The sequence below is a fragment of the Eucyclogobius newberryi genome, unplaced genomic scaffold (assembly GCF_026437365.1).
Source record: "Eucyclogobius newberryi isolate DKJ021-1_F unplaced genomic scaffold, fEucNew1.0.hap1 SCAF_5, whole genome shotgun sequence".
Taxonomy (NCBI): Eukaryota; Metazoa; Chordata; class Actinopteri; order Gobiiformes; family Gobiidae; genus Eucyclogobius; species Eucyclogobius newberryi.
In genome coordinates this window covers 12,235,788-12,251,557 of record NW_027316167.1, presented here as the reverse complement: position 1 = coordinate 12,251,557, position 15,770 = coordinate 12,235,788, and the positions used below count along the sequence as shown (strand labels likewise).

The following is a 15,770-nucleotide window of genomic DNA, read 5'->3' as shown; positions in this document are numbered from 1 at the left end:
CATCCTTGTTACTTTCAGAATGTAACAAATATTTCAATGTGTTGCTACATTGTGCTTTATAATACACTTAAACATTGTACTATCTGTAACGCGAGTAAATCATTTCTCACGTGGTACGTCATTCAAGAGCAAACAGTCACGACCCTTTGCTCTGCCTGGTAAATTCTTCACCAATCACAACCATCGCATTAACCCAGATATCTTGTTTTCAAACTGGGAGCAGTTTCGTAATCTGTCGATGTTAAAGGTGAATGGCGCATGAATCATCCTGCACCTGTAGATAACGGACAACAACCTGCGTTACATAAGACACTGCTCTTTATTTCTGCTGTACATAAACAAACTCGCAGTCTCCCACACGTTCAAATTTACAAAACAAAACATGGCTGAACGCCACCGAGTCGCGAATACAGAAAAGTACAATTTAAAAAAAACAAATCATTCATCGTCTTCGTCTTCCACCTCTCCTTCTTCCTCCTCCTCGTCGCTTATGACATATTTCTTCTTCTTTGTGGAGAATTCTTCGTCGGACTCCGCCTTCCTCTTGCCGGACCCCTCGCCGGAGCCCTCGCCTTCGCCGGAGCCCTCGCCTTCGCCGGAGCCCTCGCCCTCCTGAGGATATTCAAAAGGGCAAAAAGTGAGCGGTGAATGTTCGGTCTAGTCCTGACCCTGGCGAGACGAGGATGAGACCAAGACGAAACCTAGAATCTATCTTTACAGCACTTTGAGGCAGTAAAGGCTGTTTGTAAATGTGCTTTATTAATAAACTTGTTCAAAACCAGGAAGAAATAAACACAAAATCAGGTCCAGCGCACTACATAACCTTTCGGTTGGCTCCTCGTCTCCATGTTACTGCTTTGCCTGGAATGTTCTACAGGAAGGCATTATCTATAGACCTATCTCCATTTAGACCACCAGGCCAAGTTACAGGCCTAAGTTAGAAGTCAGATCTGCGGAGAGGCGAGCCCAATCACAGAAAGAACACACGTTTCTTCTGCAATAAAACTAAATAAATAATTTTAATTGAATAAGTGCTGGATAAGATTCATTCTATGCCATATTGTCAAACATTTAAAGGCAACGCAATGACATCTCCATGGAGACACGGTGTTGAAGTTACGTAGTACACCTTCACCCAAGACTAGAGCGAGTCTAACGTCATTGGTTTGTGTTTAATTTGCAATTAAGAGGGAGTTTTGACCATGTAAAACACTCAGAGCTCTTCATTCAGTCGATGGCGCAGGAAGATCCATTATAGGCCTATGTTTCACGACTTTTATGACTTTTATATTGATGAATATAATCCCTCATCGCTCATATTGAACTTTCTCTGTGGTGTAGCTCTCTGTGATCGATCGATAACAATGCATATTCCATTATTGGGTGATTGAAAGCATTAGAAGGACTAAACAGATTAGAGCGTATAGCACTGGAAGTCATGGGAGTGAAAGAACATTACAGCAGATATTTGAGGAGACTTATCGAGCAGGCGGGGTTTACACTCCCAGTGTGCACTGCTATAGGGTTCCAACAGAAAACAAGAGATACCTGTGTCAGTGAACCTTCTAACTCCAGGCCATAGGGCGGAGCACTGGTTACTATGTTATTCTAATGTCTATGTCATGTTTTCTTTCCATTCTGTGTATTTTCTCAGTGTGGCAGTCTGTGAGTCCAAGACAAATTTCCTCCACAACTAATAAAGTCATCTTGATGAACGCAGCGCCTGAGTTTACTTTGGCTTATAGTCCATCTCTTGTTTCCTCGTTCTGATTGGTCGGCTGGCAGTAACCCCGCCCCTTGCGCTTGGACTGCACAAATCCATTGGGAAAATCTTGGGTTGTGACCCTAAGTCGCAGTAAGACTTTTATTATACAGGATAAATTCAGCTTCGTAGCACAAGCCACAGGCACAAAACATTTACCAGGCGGATTGATTAGATTGAGAAAGATTTTGGAATGTATTCATATAAAGATATTTAAGATCAATTCCTAGTGCATTCCATTTGAACAAGACTGATGGACTTTTGTACAGCAGAAGTTTCAGTCTGTCCTTAGTCAATCTGTGCTGCACTTAATGTACTTCACTGTTTGTTTGGCTCTTCCTGTGTCACGGCACACGCTGCCCCCTGTATGTGGGGGAGTAAACTGCACTCACCTCGTCACTGTCCAGTTTCTTGGCCTTCATCAGACGCTGGGCCTTCTCGTCATCAGAGCCTTCGTCGCTGTCGGAGGAGTAGATTCTGGCGCGCTCCTCTGTGGAAAACAAGTTACACATATATAGTTATCGGAAAGAGTTCACTAAAGGACATTTTAAGAGCAGAAGTGGCCACTGACCAGTTTAAAAAATCATAATATACAATCTCAATTATTGTAAACTTATAAACTACAAATAAATAGAGTGAAGAAATAATTAAAACCACTTCTTCTGAGAATTCACACTTGAAAATGATGGATTAAGGCTGCTTTCATTTTGGAGTCGACAGGAGTTTCACTTGAACATATGATCATATGAAGTGAACGTTAAGCTTGGGAGAACTAGTGTAAGCAACGTTTCTGCTCAAAATATTCAGCAGATACAGAGCTACCAAAAGGAGCGGCTGGTCAACAAAATACAAACTAAACCCGTGGTCTTGAAAGCGTACAGAAATACATCTTGAATTATAAGTAGTGAGTAAAAGTGTATAACATTTTGCAGATAACATGTCTGCACTTTTTGTGCAACATCTGAACCTCGACCGAGACTTTCCAGGCACATTTAAGATAATGTAAAAATGTCATCTGATTATCATTGTGGGATAATGCTTCTGCACAATACGGTGATAAAAATGGAATCGTGATTACATTCCTGCAACAATCTGCCATTTTGTTAAATTGACAATTGGTGATTCAGTCATTAACATTTGAAGGTGCTAAACTGCTTCTGTAAATGTATTGTTTCCGCACAAAAATGTGAACGGACCATAAAATGAAGCACTTAAACATCACTTCATACTCGATTGGGATCCAAACTGTTATTCGGCCCAAAGAAGAGAGCCCAGCATCGCCGCTCTCTCTCCCGCTCTCGTATACCGCTCACCTCTGAGTCCTCCGCCGCCCTTGTACTTGCTCTTGATGGCGGCCAGACTGATGCCCTCCTCGCCCTCCTCCTCGTCGTCGTAGCGATCAGGCTCGAGGTAGCTGGAGTTCAAGCCGCGTTGGTGCTGCTTCTCCCGGACGCGCCGCTGCTGAGACTCTCTGCGGATGGACGCGCGCAGACGCTCCTCCTCTTTCTGGAAAATACAGTGAAAACAGCTCGAGCCCCGCCCCTTTTGTCAAGAGTATCAAACATTCTATCAACACCTCAAGTTAAAATACAAGAACATGTCTGATAGGTAATCGCAAATGCCCATTAGGAATGTCACAATGTCAAACGTTATTACGCTTATTGTGAGAAAAAACATCACGATATATATAAATTATCAACTGTTTTCCAGGCCTTGTTCTTTCTGCTACTGTGAGAAACAATGAGTCGACCAAGACAACATCAACTAAAAGGTCTGCAGTTGTAAGTAATAGTATCCGCGGCGCAGTTTGAGAGCAGTTCCGGTCATAAAACGCTGTCTAATTTCCAAACACTCATCCACACTGAGGAGGGCCGTGTGCAAGAACCTTAATCATCTCGTTTCGCTGGGACTCGGGATCTCGTCCGGCCATGGGGAGGATCCGGATCTTCTGGGTCTTGGAGCAGCGGTCGGCCAAAGACAGGGTCATCTTCCTGTGGGTGGCGCTGTCGGTGGAGTGAGGCCTGGAGACGCAGAGAGTTTATGTTTATATTTTCTGCAGCAATATATCGTACTGGAACTTTTGTTATCGTGACGGCTCAAGTCGTCCATTATCACGATGCAGTTCGGACCAGGGATGTCACGATATTACATTTTAGTGTTACGAGAAAAAACATCATGATTTAACGATTATCCGCGATTATTGAGAGCAAACAACAGTGAAATCTTTCATTTTCTTTCATCTCGTGTCTGACATGCGACTGTTCTTCAAGTTTCAACCGGCTTTAAAAAATGTTACTTTCTGAAAGACAAAAATAAAGTAAAATTTGACAAAAAACGCCAAATAAAATAAAGTTCTTTACATAAGGTCAATTTTTTGGACGAAAGATTGAACTAAAAATACCTAATTTTGCTTCTAAAATTGTCACGATTATCTATTAACCGAATAATCGTGACATCCCCTTTCCGACCAAAAAAACGGTCTTGCTGTGATTGCAAAACATTCCAATCAACGTCAATGTCAGAAACTTGCCTTGGTCAAAACCTGCTTCTTTTTGTCAGTCAAATATAAAAAGATATAAGGGAACGGTTGCTTTAGTAGGCTTTATTTCACATTGTAACTGTGACAGACGACATTAGTAATCGTTTTGACCTGTAGCGTTTATGTCTCATGTGTCCTGCTGCTTCACTCATCTTATGTCACGCTGCAGATAAGTTCACAGTCGTCCAATTTGAGTTCATTACACTCGCGCTGCTCCTTGTGAAATGCCTGGTCGCGTAGAAACGGACTTGGCTCTGCCGCTTGGCAACAATAATGACCAAATCTAGAGTTAATCAGAACATATTAAATGTCTTTCATAATCGCTTACGCAACTCTGCAGATTTACTTGAAAACCGAACATTTATGGCTTTGGTAACGCACAATTAAACGTTTGAAGAGACAATGTTAGACTAGAAGAGTTTGAGCCTGGTCACTACATTTGAGTAGAGCTGTAGCCAACGATCATTTTTCTAATCAATTAGTCTAGCGATTATTCTTTCGATTAACCAATTAGTTGTCAAGTTTTTTTTTACTCAATTTGCCCGGATGAAGCTGAAGTGAAGCCGTTTGAGGATCCTGGTGGAGCACGTTTATGGACTCAAGACCGTTTTCGTCATATACACTTAACATTTACACATTTACACATGCGATTGCGGCTCATTTGTGTCATGAAACACATCTTCTCAGCTCGTGGCATGTTTTGGAACCCACGTATATAGACACGCTAACGATTACTCCATGACTAAAAAGGACCAATAACCAATTAGTCGCTATCAAACGGCAGAAAACGCATTAACATGAACAAAGCGGATCCATATGTATATATTTTCTCATGGGACAAAACCCTCAAATTGTTGCATATAACAGGAATCTACACTAAAATGAATGTATCTGGGTAAGGTCAGATCTGAATGAATTTTTCTGAAACTCGAGGATAGTTCTGATAAGTTGAAGATTTAAATGATCAACATTTCTTCTACAAACGTATAATTCAATATTTAGTCGGCTAAATATTTAGATATTATTTGGTAGCACATCATTTGTCACTGTAGTTTTTATAATTCCACTGCCTGTAAAGAATATCTCAACTCCATAAATCATTCTGGCAAAGTCATATTTTCACACTTTATACAGGCATAATTGAAGTAAAAGTACACCTCGTTTTTTCTATCACCGTTTCACTTGGAGACAGACTTTTTTCTTGCACTTTTTGTCGCCTTCCTCCGCCCCTAACGCCACACGGACTGAGCGGCTGTGCTTGACCCACTCAGTCCATGTGGTCCCAGAAACCAGAACATCTGGAGACCCGTGTCTGTAAGAGGCTTACACTGCCCAAACACAGAACAGGTTTTGTTTTTGAGATTTACTGCAGAGAACATTTTTAAACAAGACGGTGCGTTGTTATGGGGATTTTAAAACGTGTCCAAGGGCTTATTTTGAGCTTCACGTTCAGCCGAAGGGTCAGACGGAGGCGAGGGGGCCAATAAACGATGTCCTGAACAAGTATTTAGTTAGAGCTAATGTGGTTATTTTGGAACGAGGGAGAGTGGGCAATTATCCCAATCACTCCAGCCACATTTAGATCCACTGGGGGCAATTTGTTAACGATGCAAAAATGACAAGAAAAACAAGGACAGATCAAGGACTGTACGTCAAAATGGGTTCGTTTAAGTGACGTTTTATGCAAGAAGGTCCATTTTAAAAAGGTGTGCTGTGTAACTTTCCTGTTGGACGGCCCGACACCTGCTTATTTTGTTACTTTATAGATCTTTATTCCCTATTAACTCTTTCTGCTCGCGTTCTGTTAATAACACAGGTTACAGCAATCATTTCCCCTACTGAAAATATAACTTTTGTGACTTGCTGTGAAGTGTCACGGTTTGTAAAGTAAAGAAAAGACTACAGACAACCAGAAAAGACATGTGTGTCCTTGGGCAAGACACTTCACTTGGCTCGATTATGAGCGGACGCTGGTGTATGACTGCATGTGTGATTGCTTGAGTGGTTCCTTGATTTAAATCTCTTTTTGAATGCCCAGCAGAGGTAGAAACGGCGCTGTATCAATCCGGGAAGGCCATTGGCTTGTTCAGATGTCATTGATGTTATTGATAAGTTAAACAGCAGTGGCATTGAACTGCTTTAATCTCACATTTATTTCATTATTGCTCAAAAATACATTGGAACAAACATGACGTGTTCTCACTGTGAGTGGTTTAATGCCATACTGTGGAACATTTCAGGCACGGAATTACCAACCCCATAGAGGGAAGACCAGTGGACACAAGAGGAGTAGTAGGAGTTTAAATTATAGCTTCATAGTTTGTGCAGTTCTTGAAAAACATATTTCTTAATGATTTCATTTATTCCCACAGAGACATAAAGATCAGATGTAGCACCTACACTCACCAAACTTTACAATCTTGTACTTAACATGATTTTGAAAACAAACAGAAGTTGTTGATATCTAATTCTAAGCCGGATTTATTCGCGTTTTAAGTGTAAAAATGAGGCAAACTTTGACATTATAGGCCACTTTTTAGTCAGATCAAGTTTCCTCAAAAACTGAATAAGAAATCTAAAATCCCCTCTGTAAATCTTTTTGCATCTAATGTAATTTCTTACATTTAACTGCGGCGTCTCGCCTTAAAAAAAGGAAAGGGATGAATTATTAAAGCTTAACGTTGTTCTGATTGTTTTTAGACAATCTTAATCACCCTAACATTATTGGGAACTGCTGACTATTACGAGTAGAAAAAAAAACATGTTATGCAGTGCAGCGTTAAATTAAAGCCTAATATTAGCACAATGTTTGGAGTGAAATTGCTGCTTATCACCACCATTTAATCCTTGAGCGGTCCTTTTATGAACAAGTACAATTTGTTCAACCCTGGCCTTGTTCCGATTGTTTTTAGACTATAGAAGCATTATAATCTTGACTATCATTTGCAGGTAGAAAAACAAACATGCTCTTTCTTTACCTGAAGGTGAGTTTGGTCTTGAACACGGCCTGTCCCTGAAGCCCGGTGCCCTGTCGGATGAACAGATGGTTGTGGTCTCCCTGGAGCGGGGCTTTGTACACGTCAAACACCTCATTTCCCAAGTGCAGAGACATACTGCGAGACAGGAAAGAAATCTGTTAACTATAACCGAAAGCGCAGATCACTTTACACAATTTAAGCGCCTCTACAAGTCGAATTCAACGCTATTTAATGACTCCATTCAACATGTCAAATCCACAAACACAATGAGAAATGTGAAAGGACAAATATTTTGCATTAATTGTATTGTTATTAGCCTTTAAACATCCTCCTGAGCGGCTTAAGTTTGGCATCTCATCTTTTAGAACAAAAACTACTACATTTTGCATGTGTGTCCTTTAAGCAGCCGTCATGTGCAAACTTTCCATTGGTAACTATTTTGAGTTCAGATAAAGGAGAATCTCAAACATTTATGACGATCCAAGCTGAAATAACAGGCAATTTGCGTATAACGACAGATATTTGTAAAGCTTTTTGATAGATTTGGGAATTTTTAAAAACATTTGTACTTCACACTTTTAATGTAATATATATATTTATTTCTTTTTAAACACCCACCTGCCATCTGACCACTTTACGATGCGAGCGTTACTTTCCCTGATCTCGTTTCCCTCCTCGTCTCTCTTCACTCTCCACCGGATCGTGTTCTCAACCTGCAGAGAGACGTATTAAAAAGTATGAACGGAGAGATTTAAAAATGCACGATAAACCACAAGAGGCGACAAACGTGTGTACAAACCTTTAATTTGAGCCTGGTCCGTCCCTCTTCGTCCAACATCTCCTCGTCTTCAAACTCATCTTCATAATACTGAGGGTCAAACGGCCTGTAGGGAGAAAAGCATAAGAAATAATGATCTCATTTGAAAAACAAATTGCAGGCTAGACTAACAGTATTTACCGTACTTTTCCCCCCACACTTCCGTGCGTCTAATTTATTGATTTTTACTTGCAAACAGCCACCAGGGAGCAATCTAGCAGGAAGCGCAAGCGTTTGACACTTCAAAACGATGTGTGTTTTATTACAATCAGACACATATTTACAGATAAATTAGTGTAATGAGGAAGTGAATTTAGACGCGGCAGAATACAAAAGACACACGGAGCGCGGAAATGCAATACCGGCTTATGGTCTGCAATTTAGAACCTGCCGCATTGAAATGAAACTTTCTTGGCCAGACCTGACCCCTGCAGTCTGAGCTCAGGAGCAGATGAACCGGATGTGAAGACACAGACACGGGTAAATCAGCTCACACAGAGTCATAAAGGACAGAGGGGACAGTAGGGGCAGCTGTGATGTGTTTTCTGTTTAAGCATCAAAATGCTGTGTGTTTTATTACTATCCAACTCTTATTCACTGAGAAATTAGTCTACCGGTAATTAGTAAAGCAGTGCAGCGGACCGCGGGTGCTCCACGAGAACTCTGGTTCAAAAGACGCATCATTACTGTATACTATATGTGTAAATATCTCATGTTTCAACGTTCTATATTCTTCGTAAATATCGTGTGCGCGGCTTTTATTCAGGAGCGAAAAGTACAGTAGTATATTGAAGATTAAACATTTGCAATGAATGAATATTGTCTTGTTTTCACTGAGTTTCTAATTTTGCCTTCTGTTTGGACATGGGTAGCTGTTACCTAGCAACCATACAGTAAACAAAGGCTTAAGCTCGTCTAATTTATGTAATAGCTTTGATTTGACAAATAAAAATAGACGGCAACACCATTACATTCTTACATTGTTTAAACTGTCCAAATACCGGTCTATTTCATGCAAATGCGGCGATCATTTTCACAAACTGCATGAGCTATGATGACTAAGTATTTCCATTTAAATATTCTCTCAATAAACGTGATAAAATACTAACACAGATTCATCAAAATAAGCATGGATAAATATGAAGCTGCAACATGATTTAAAGTTCAGATCTGAGTATAAAAGGTTTAATCCAAGATAATAATGTGCTTTAAAATCTGTATTTATATTTATATTCATTCCCTGCCCTCTGTAATCGGATTTATAAAAAGGTTAAGGTTAGGATCAGTCAATGAATCAACCAACGTAATACACTTTTATCTGTGTGTCCGTCAACATTGTCCCATCCAAAATAACCAATAACCCGTGGATTATATAAGTGTGATTTATTGACCTTAACCCTTGTAGTATATTGGCTCACCTGGGCTCCACGGACAAGAAGTTGGGCAGTTTGACAAAGTACAGGTCTGATCCCAGGTCGGTGCTGACTTTGGGGATCTCGACCTCGATACGAGTCTCGGGCACTGGCTCCTCCTCGGCCTGTTCTCCCTCTAAACCGTCGTCCCCGTCCTGGAACATGTAGAAATGAGTCATTCATAAATGTATGTTCAAGTGCTCCTAGGATGAAATTCTATTCTATTCTTAATTAATGGACACATACATAAAAATGCTCTTCAGAATCAAATGTTTTAGACAGGATTTGGTGTGAGCCCTCCATCTAATGGCAGCATTGGGAATTACCATTGGAAATAAAATCAGGCACGTAAGCTAACAGTTTTGATTAACGTGATACGGAGGTAGAAATTCTAGAGTTTGGAGATGATTTATAGACTTAAAAACAGCACTGGAGATCTCCGGATTTTTACCTATGATGTCACAAATCTGGGACATTTGAAACAGAGTGATTTCTGGGACTCTGAGTGACAGGACCCCATTAACATGGTTATTATTAAGATAAGATAATCCTTTATTGTCCCACATGGGGGAATTTCATTGATGCAACGCTGGTAGATACAGAGGTATTACTGGCATAACTCAGCAAAATAGAACTCAAGGTATTTTTTTCATGAGAGAACAATGTCATAACAAGGTTAAAACCTCAAAAAGAGGGATTTTTGCAGAATAAGTGTCCTTTTAAACATGATATACGAGGGTGGACTGTACCATTGGCTGTCCAGGTGTGGGGGGTTTCTCTGCATCGCTGTCTGAAGAAATGTCATCGGCCTCTCCAAACAGGTCGTCTGCAGCTGCCTTTTTTGCTGTGAGATAAGAGACACACATCTAAATAGATTAATAAAGCTGTAGAAATGTTCCCTTAGAAAACAAACGTTGCAAATTTGAACCATTACTACCTGCAGTTGTGCATCATTATTAGAGAACATGCAATTATACTTTGTAAACTTTATTATGTGTTCTTAATTGTTTGAAGTCCAGTTCAAGGTGTTGATTCTGTCCAAATCACTGTGCATTTTCAATTTGGAGAGCTCTTTCTAAAACAAACATTGAATTGTAGCATTATTATAAACACCACTAACAATATTCATATAGGATTAAATATGTAGCACTTGTCTACATGTACATACATAGCAACGTGTGCTAGTGCTTATTGCATTTTTGCCGTTACATTTTGAAATAAAGAATCGATGACTAATGAATAAGTCAAACATATCCAATACTTTGAGCGTTAAAATGCTTCCAAGGACCAAGTAGGAAAGCTGCTTAATGGATTCAAATGTGTAATGGTTGCGAGTCGTTTGTGAGCCGTTTGCATAAACATGTAGCACTAAGAGCACCACCATTGTAGCAGTGGGTACACACAAATACATTTATTATAACATTAAACATGGCTATCGAGTCTGTAAAATGTGTGTACAAAGTGTTACCTTAGCTTTGATATTTCTGAAAGTGTAGATACTCTTATGTTTTGGAAATGCCTCAAAACTGTGTGAAACGTGTCTTTACAAAATGCCAGCAGAGGGCGCCAGGACAACATCTACTTGTGTACTGGAAAATGAAGCGTTTGTACGAAGGTATTGCCAGAAATTATCAAAACTGTATAGTGGAGGCAGTTTGAGAACAAACAAACAGCCAGAAGAGCCAAATTAGCATAACTCAACAATTAGTAACCTGTCCGCTGAGTTAAAAAAAATAATAATTCATTCTTACGTTTCTTTGATCCGATGTCGCTGTCTGAATCGGAGTCTGACGCCGCTTTTGGTTTGGATTTCTGTCGGAGGAAATCGTCTTCACTGTCGCTGCCTTTTGCCGACTCTGAAAAGAAACAAACACAAGGCACAGCATGAATTTAAAATTAAACAGAAAGTTACACATGTCAAACTGCTGGATCAGAAGTTATGAATATAATTAATCTTTCAATAATATTTGAGCAGTAAGGTTAAGCCTCATTTTCAGTAGACAGAGTAAATTGTGTTATCTAGTTTCAAAACTAGTATCAATTAGTATGTAGGAATAGTAAAAACTGTTTTAGTTCTATTTTTATTATTTGGTCATGTTTTAAAACAGTTTTATTTAATTTTTGGACACTCATTTATATATATAATCATTTAATTTAATTAGCTTATTTTCTAAGTTTAGGGCAGGTTCAGTGTTGATTTTACTCTTATCTAAACTGTTTTGCTCTGGTGATGCTAGTAAGTGAAACCTACCTGACTTTCTGTTCCTGGGACCCTCATCGTCTGAATTGTCGCGTTCTTCATCAGAGTATCTGCGTTTCCCTCCCTCGTCTTCTGATTGGTCACTCTTCACACCACGTTCCCATTTCTCTTCGTCTGATTGGTTCTCGCGGCCGGAGGCCTCGGCATCAGAGAGTGCAGGGGTCCCGGGGCCAGACTGAGGTGTCCTCACGCCACTACGTGCACTGGAGTCACAAACAAAAATCATATTAATAACAATTAACAATAATAAAACAACCTGTATAAGTCAAAGAGAAAAACAATTTAAATCTCCTATAGGATAAAATAAAAATAGGCTTACTATATACACAAAATGTACAGGTGATTAAACAAGATAAACATAAAAGTATTAGAAGACATTAGATATGAACGCAAGCCGCTCATAATTACAATGTGAGCAAACAGAGCCATCTACAGGAAGTAAAATAAAAAAATATTAGGGAAATATTATGCATCAATGCCTGCACATAATCTCTTTACACTAAAGAGATAAAAATAGCCCAAAGACAGGGCTGTTATTAAATTAAAATGGCACAACAACGAACATTCTGGTGAAAATGCAGAGGTTATTTGAAAATATTCACCATCTATACATCTCAGGTCTGTATACTTTAATCTAGTTAAAATTATGTTCAAAAAACAGAAATAGTTTGACAGTGACAGACTACCTAGAACAAAATGTCAGGCAAGTCTACACAATGAGCAAAGGTGTCAACCTTAAGTACCACTGTTGTGTAGCTGTATAAACTGTAATATATCAAATATTGCCTTAAATGTAATTGTATTGTTCTCCACAGTGGAAATTTCTCTTTGATTCACCATCACATGACACAAACAATCCGTCCAAACAATCCAAGGTCTGCATATCGGCATATCTGGTGATGGACCTGGCTATCTTGTACATAACTGAGTACTTAAAAAAAGCTATATCAAATACACAATTAGTGTTAGAAAATTTGGTCAATAGTACTGACAAAAATGATTCAGGGAAAAAGTAACTTCAAAAAGCGAAATATAGAACGAAACATTAATCTTGTCTTCATATTTATAGAAATGTAAAACCTTCCCACCTTCTGTCTGATCGTGGACTGCCTCTGTCAGATCTTGGACTCTCTCTGGACACTCTGGAGCCCACAGACCCTCTTGAACCACGGGATCCTCTGGACACTGCACTGCCGGCCGGACTAGCTCCAGGAGTCCCTCCAGCGCTGCCCTCATCAGACCGGTGCCCTTCCTCATCTTCATCTTCGTCACGGTGGCCCGTCTCCGACCCCCTGTCAGATCCCCTGTCGGATCCCCTGTCGGATCCCCTGTCGGATCCCCTGTTGGATCCCCTCTCGGATCCCCTGTTGGATCCCCTCTCGGATCCCCTCTCGGATCCCCTGTCAGATCCCCTGTCAGATCCCCTGTCCGACCCCCGGGCAGACTCCCTGTCGGACCCCCTCTCGGATCCCCTGTCAGACCCCCGGGCCGACCCCCTCCCGGACCCCCGCTCAGAGCCGCTATGTCGCTCTGCGTCAGAGTGAGCGCTGCCGTCTGATTGGTTGCCTGAGCGCTCAGATCGATCACTGCCGCTGCGCTGACTGTGGCGCTCGTCCTCGCTGTCGTCCCCAAACAACTCCTGGGAAACAGAGATTAGTAAGTAGAGTTTACATTATGTACATTTCAAAGCCTCAGTAATCTGCTTTGGGTTTTTAAATTGAGGGATCAGACTTTGGAGGAAGATAGTTCAGTATTGGTTAATATTGTTCAGGGAAATATTCTGAAATCCATTTTAAGACAAAATATTTTTAAATCTTGCTATCCGGGTTGCCAGATGCAGGGTTGCCTCATGGAATTGGACAGATTTTTCTTTAGAGCTGCTGTGGGGGAAAAATATTGTAAAATGTGAATTTCCATATCACATCTTCATATCTAAAGCCATCAGCGTGTGAGAGAGAGGAGGGGCCGGTTTGTGTCATCGGTGTTGCGCTACTTTCACAACTACAGTAGAATATACAGCATTATAGCATTTTTTCAGATGCTCTTGCACAGGTCATTGTCAGAAAAGTATTATAGTCAATCTTGTTTACATTGCTTATATAATTCCATTTTGAGCTGACATACACAAGTAGCACAATGACATTTCACCTTGTTCATACTGGCCTTCCCCTGTCCGTCCTCCTCGTCTTCGTCTCTCTCTCGGTCACTATCACTTCCGCTGCCTGACGCTGGACTGGCTGAGCGCGGTCTCTCCGGCTCCGAGTCTGACCCTGAGCCTGAACCAGACTCTGCAAACAAGGTCAAATTAATTCATAATAATATTGTGTACAGAATGTGGAATGACATAGTATTAGCAGTGTAAGAATACATTAAAATCACAACTAGATACAATTTAGTTTTAGGCCATCGGTTCAATTGATCTTTAGAAAAAAAAAATTACACTTTGCTAAATGAGATTTTAAAAAATACAGTTACGTGTTCATTTAAAACTGCGCTATTTGACTTTTCTGGTTGAAGGTCCCCCATCACGGGGATTACAGTGTTGCTTAACCTGGAATTTCCCAAACATGGCATTAAAGTCATGTATCTCACATTTGTTTTTTTGCAGGTGTTTTTACTACTTAAAAACACTTTAAAAACATTTCTATTGTGAGTAGTGTCTCTCTGCTGACCTGTAAAGCCTGACTTTTTCTGTTTGTAAATTGGTACATGTCGTTTTCTCCCCCAAAACTATATTACAAACACACAACTTCATTACCAAAATTAGGCAGCTGCACACTATATGCATGGAATAGTGGTTATTTATACATTTATTAAAGATTGGCTGTACTTGGGTGGACATAAGCCAGACAGAGAGACAGATATAAAGGGTTTGTGAGATATTTCCTCCTTTCGCGGTGTGAAAGACAGGTTAGTGTGAAAAGTTACATAGTGCACTTTTAAGTCTGTTTCATTATAAGTGAAATAAAGGAAATGTACTGAAAATCGGTTATTAGGTTTATTTACCACTGATTATCAAGGAGTCTCTTATTTGAGTGTTATAAACAAGTACTGTGCGGCAATCTAACCAAAATGAATCACGATCAAGGGTCTTTTGTCAAGAAAATGTATTTCCAGATAGTGTTATATATTAATTTTCTCTGTGTTTCTTCTGGAGGAAAACAGAGCAGGCTTAAATAACGCAGATTTGCTGCCTTAAGAGATCAGACAATTGAGTGATTTATCACTTGCATTTTGCCAACATGTGGACAAGAGTATCATTAAATACAACCAAATAACTCCATTAACACTTGTCAGACAGCGCAAAACTGTCTTCAGAAGCAACGTGATGCACTTCACGGAAACAGTAGCGGGAGAAATGCGCGGAGACAAAGTAAAGCGTTGCTAATTTGTGTGTTAAGATTCTGCTTCAGACTGTTAGTTATTTCATGAGGCGTATAATTGTCCAGACGTACCAGATCTGGCTCTCTGTGGTTCATTGTCGCTGTCCCCATCGCTCCCAAACAACTCATCCATGTCCGCCATTTCTTCACCGACCGGAAGTGAAGGCGAGATTAAAGGTTTGTATCCGCCTCATGGACCCGCCTCCTCCTCTTTCTTCTTCTTCGTCTGCTTCGTTTGGCGAGTGGCACTCAGCCAATCAGGTGCATTTACGTCACATGCTGTATTGAAATATGAACCAGAGATTTTATTTCCCACAACTCCATACAAACTTGGAGGAATATCGATGTTGAGAGCTAGAGTATCGATACTGAATTGTTTCATTTAATATATTTGTGACATCATCGTTTTCAGAATCAAAAAAGGTTTATTGTCATTGTCAATGAACAGAATTCACAAATATAGGAACTTGCTTTGGTGATTCTGTTTAAAATGCACTGTGTCATGCATGGCCATCTCTCTCTCTCTCTTTCATGCATGGCCATCTCTCTCTCTCTCTTTCATGCATGGCCATCTCTCTCTCTTTCATGCATGGCCATCTCTCTCTCTCTTTCATGCATG

At 40.2% G+C, this 15,770-nt stretch overlaps 1 protein-coding gene across 4 annotated transcripts; it reads right to left on the bottom strand.

Moving 5' to 3' along the window:
* Positions 1-296: 296 nt before the first annotated feature.
* Positions 297-15,310, bottom strand: leo1 (LEO1 homolog, Paf1/RNA polymerase II complex component). Of its 4 annotated transcripts, none has more exons than XM_072465061.1 (14): positions 15,224-15,310; positions 13,917-14,056; positions 12,857-13,407; positions 11,760-11,971; positions 11,260-11,364; positions 10,258-10,352; positions 9,515-9,663; positions 8,079-8,163; positions 7,898-7,992; positions 7,280-7,414; positions 3,648-3,783; positions 3,076-3,268; positions 2,146-2,252; positions 297-567 (listed from the first exon to the last, which is right to left on the bottom strand). In XM_072465061.1, the coding sequence occupies exons 1-14, from the start codon at positions 15,291-15,293 to the stop codon at positions 439-441; spliced, it is 2,202 nt and encodes a 733-aa protein (XP_072321162.1). In that variant the 5' UTR covers positions 15,294-15,310; the 3' UTR covers positions 297-438. The 4 variants fall into 4 exon arrangements, with proteins under 4 accessions (XP_072321162.1, XP_072321160.1, XP_072321163.1 ...); XM_072465059.1 differs by having other exon boundaries at positions 297-590; positions 2,151-2,252; XM_072465062.1 differs by having other exon boundaries at positions 297-572; positions 2,151-2,252.
* Positions 15,311-15,770: the final 460 nt, after the last annotated feature.

Coding starts and splice junctions, on each gene's coding strand:
- leo1 (XM_072465059.1), bottom strand. CDS start 15,293: ATGGCGGACATGGATGAGTTGTTTGGGAGCGATGGGGACAGCGACAAT. Junction 11,972..12,856: donor AGTCCACGATCAGACAGAAG/GTGGGAAGGTTT, acceptor TTGTGACTCCAG/TGCACGTAGTGGCGTGAGGA. Junction 3,784..7,279: donor AAGACCAAACTCACCTTCAG/GTAAAGAAAGAG, acceptor CTGCGTCTCCAG/GCCTCACTCCACCGACAGCG.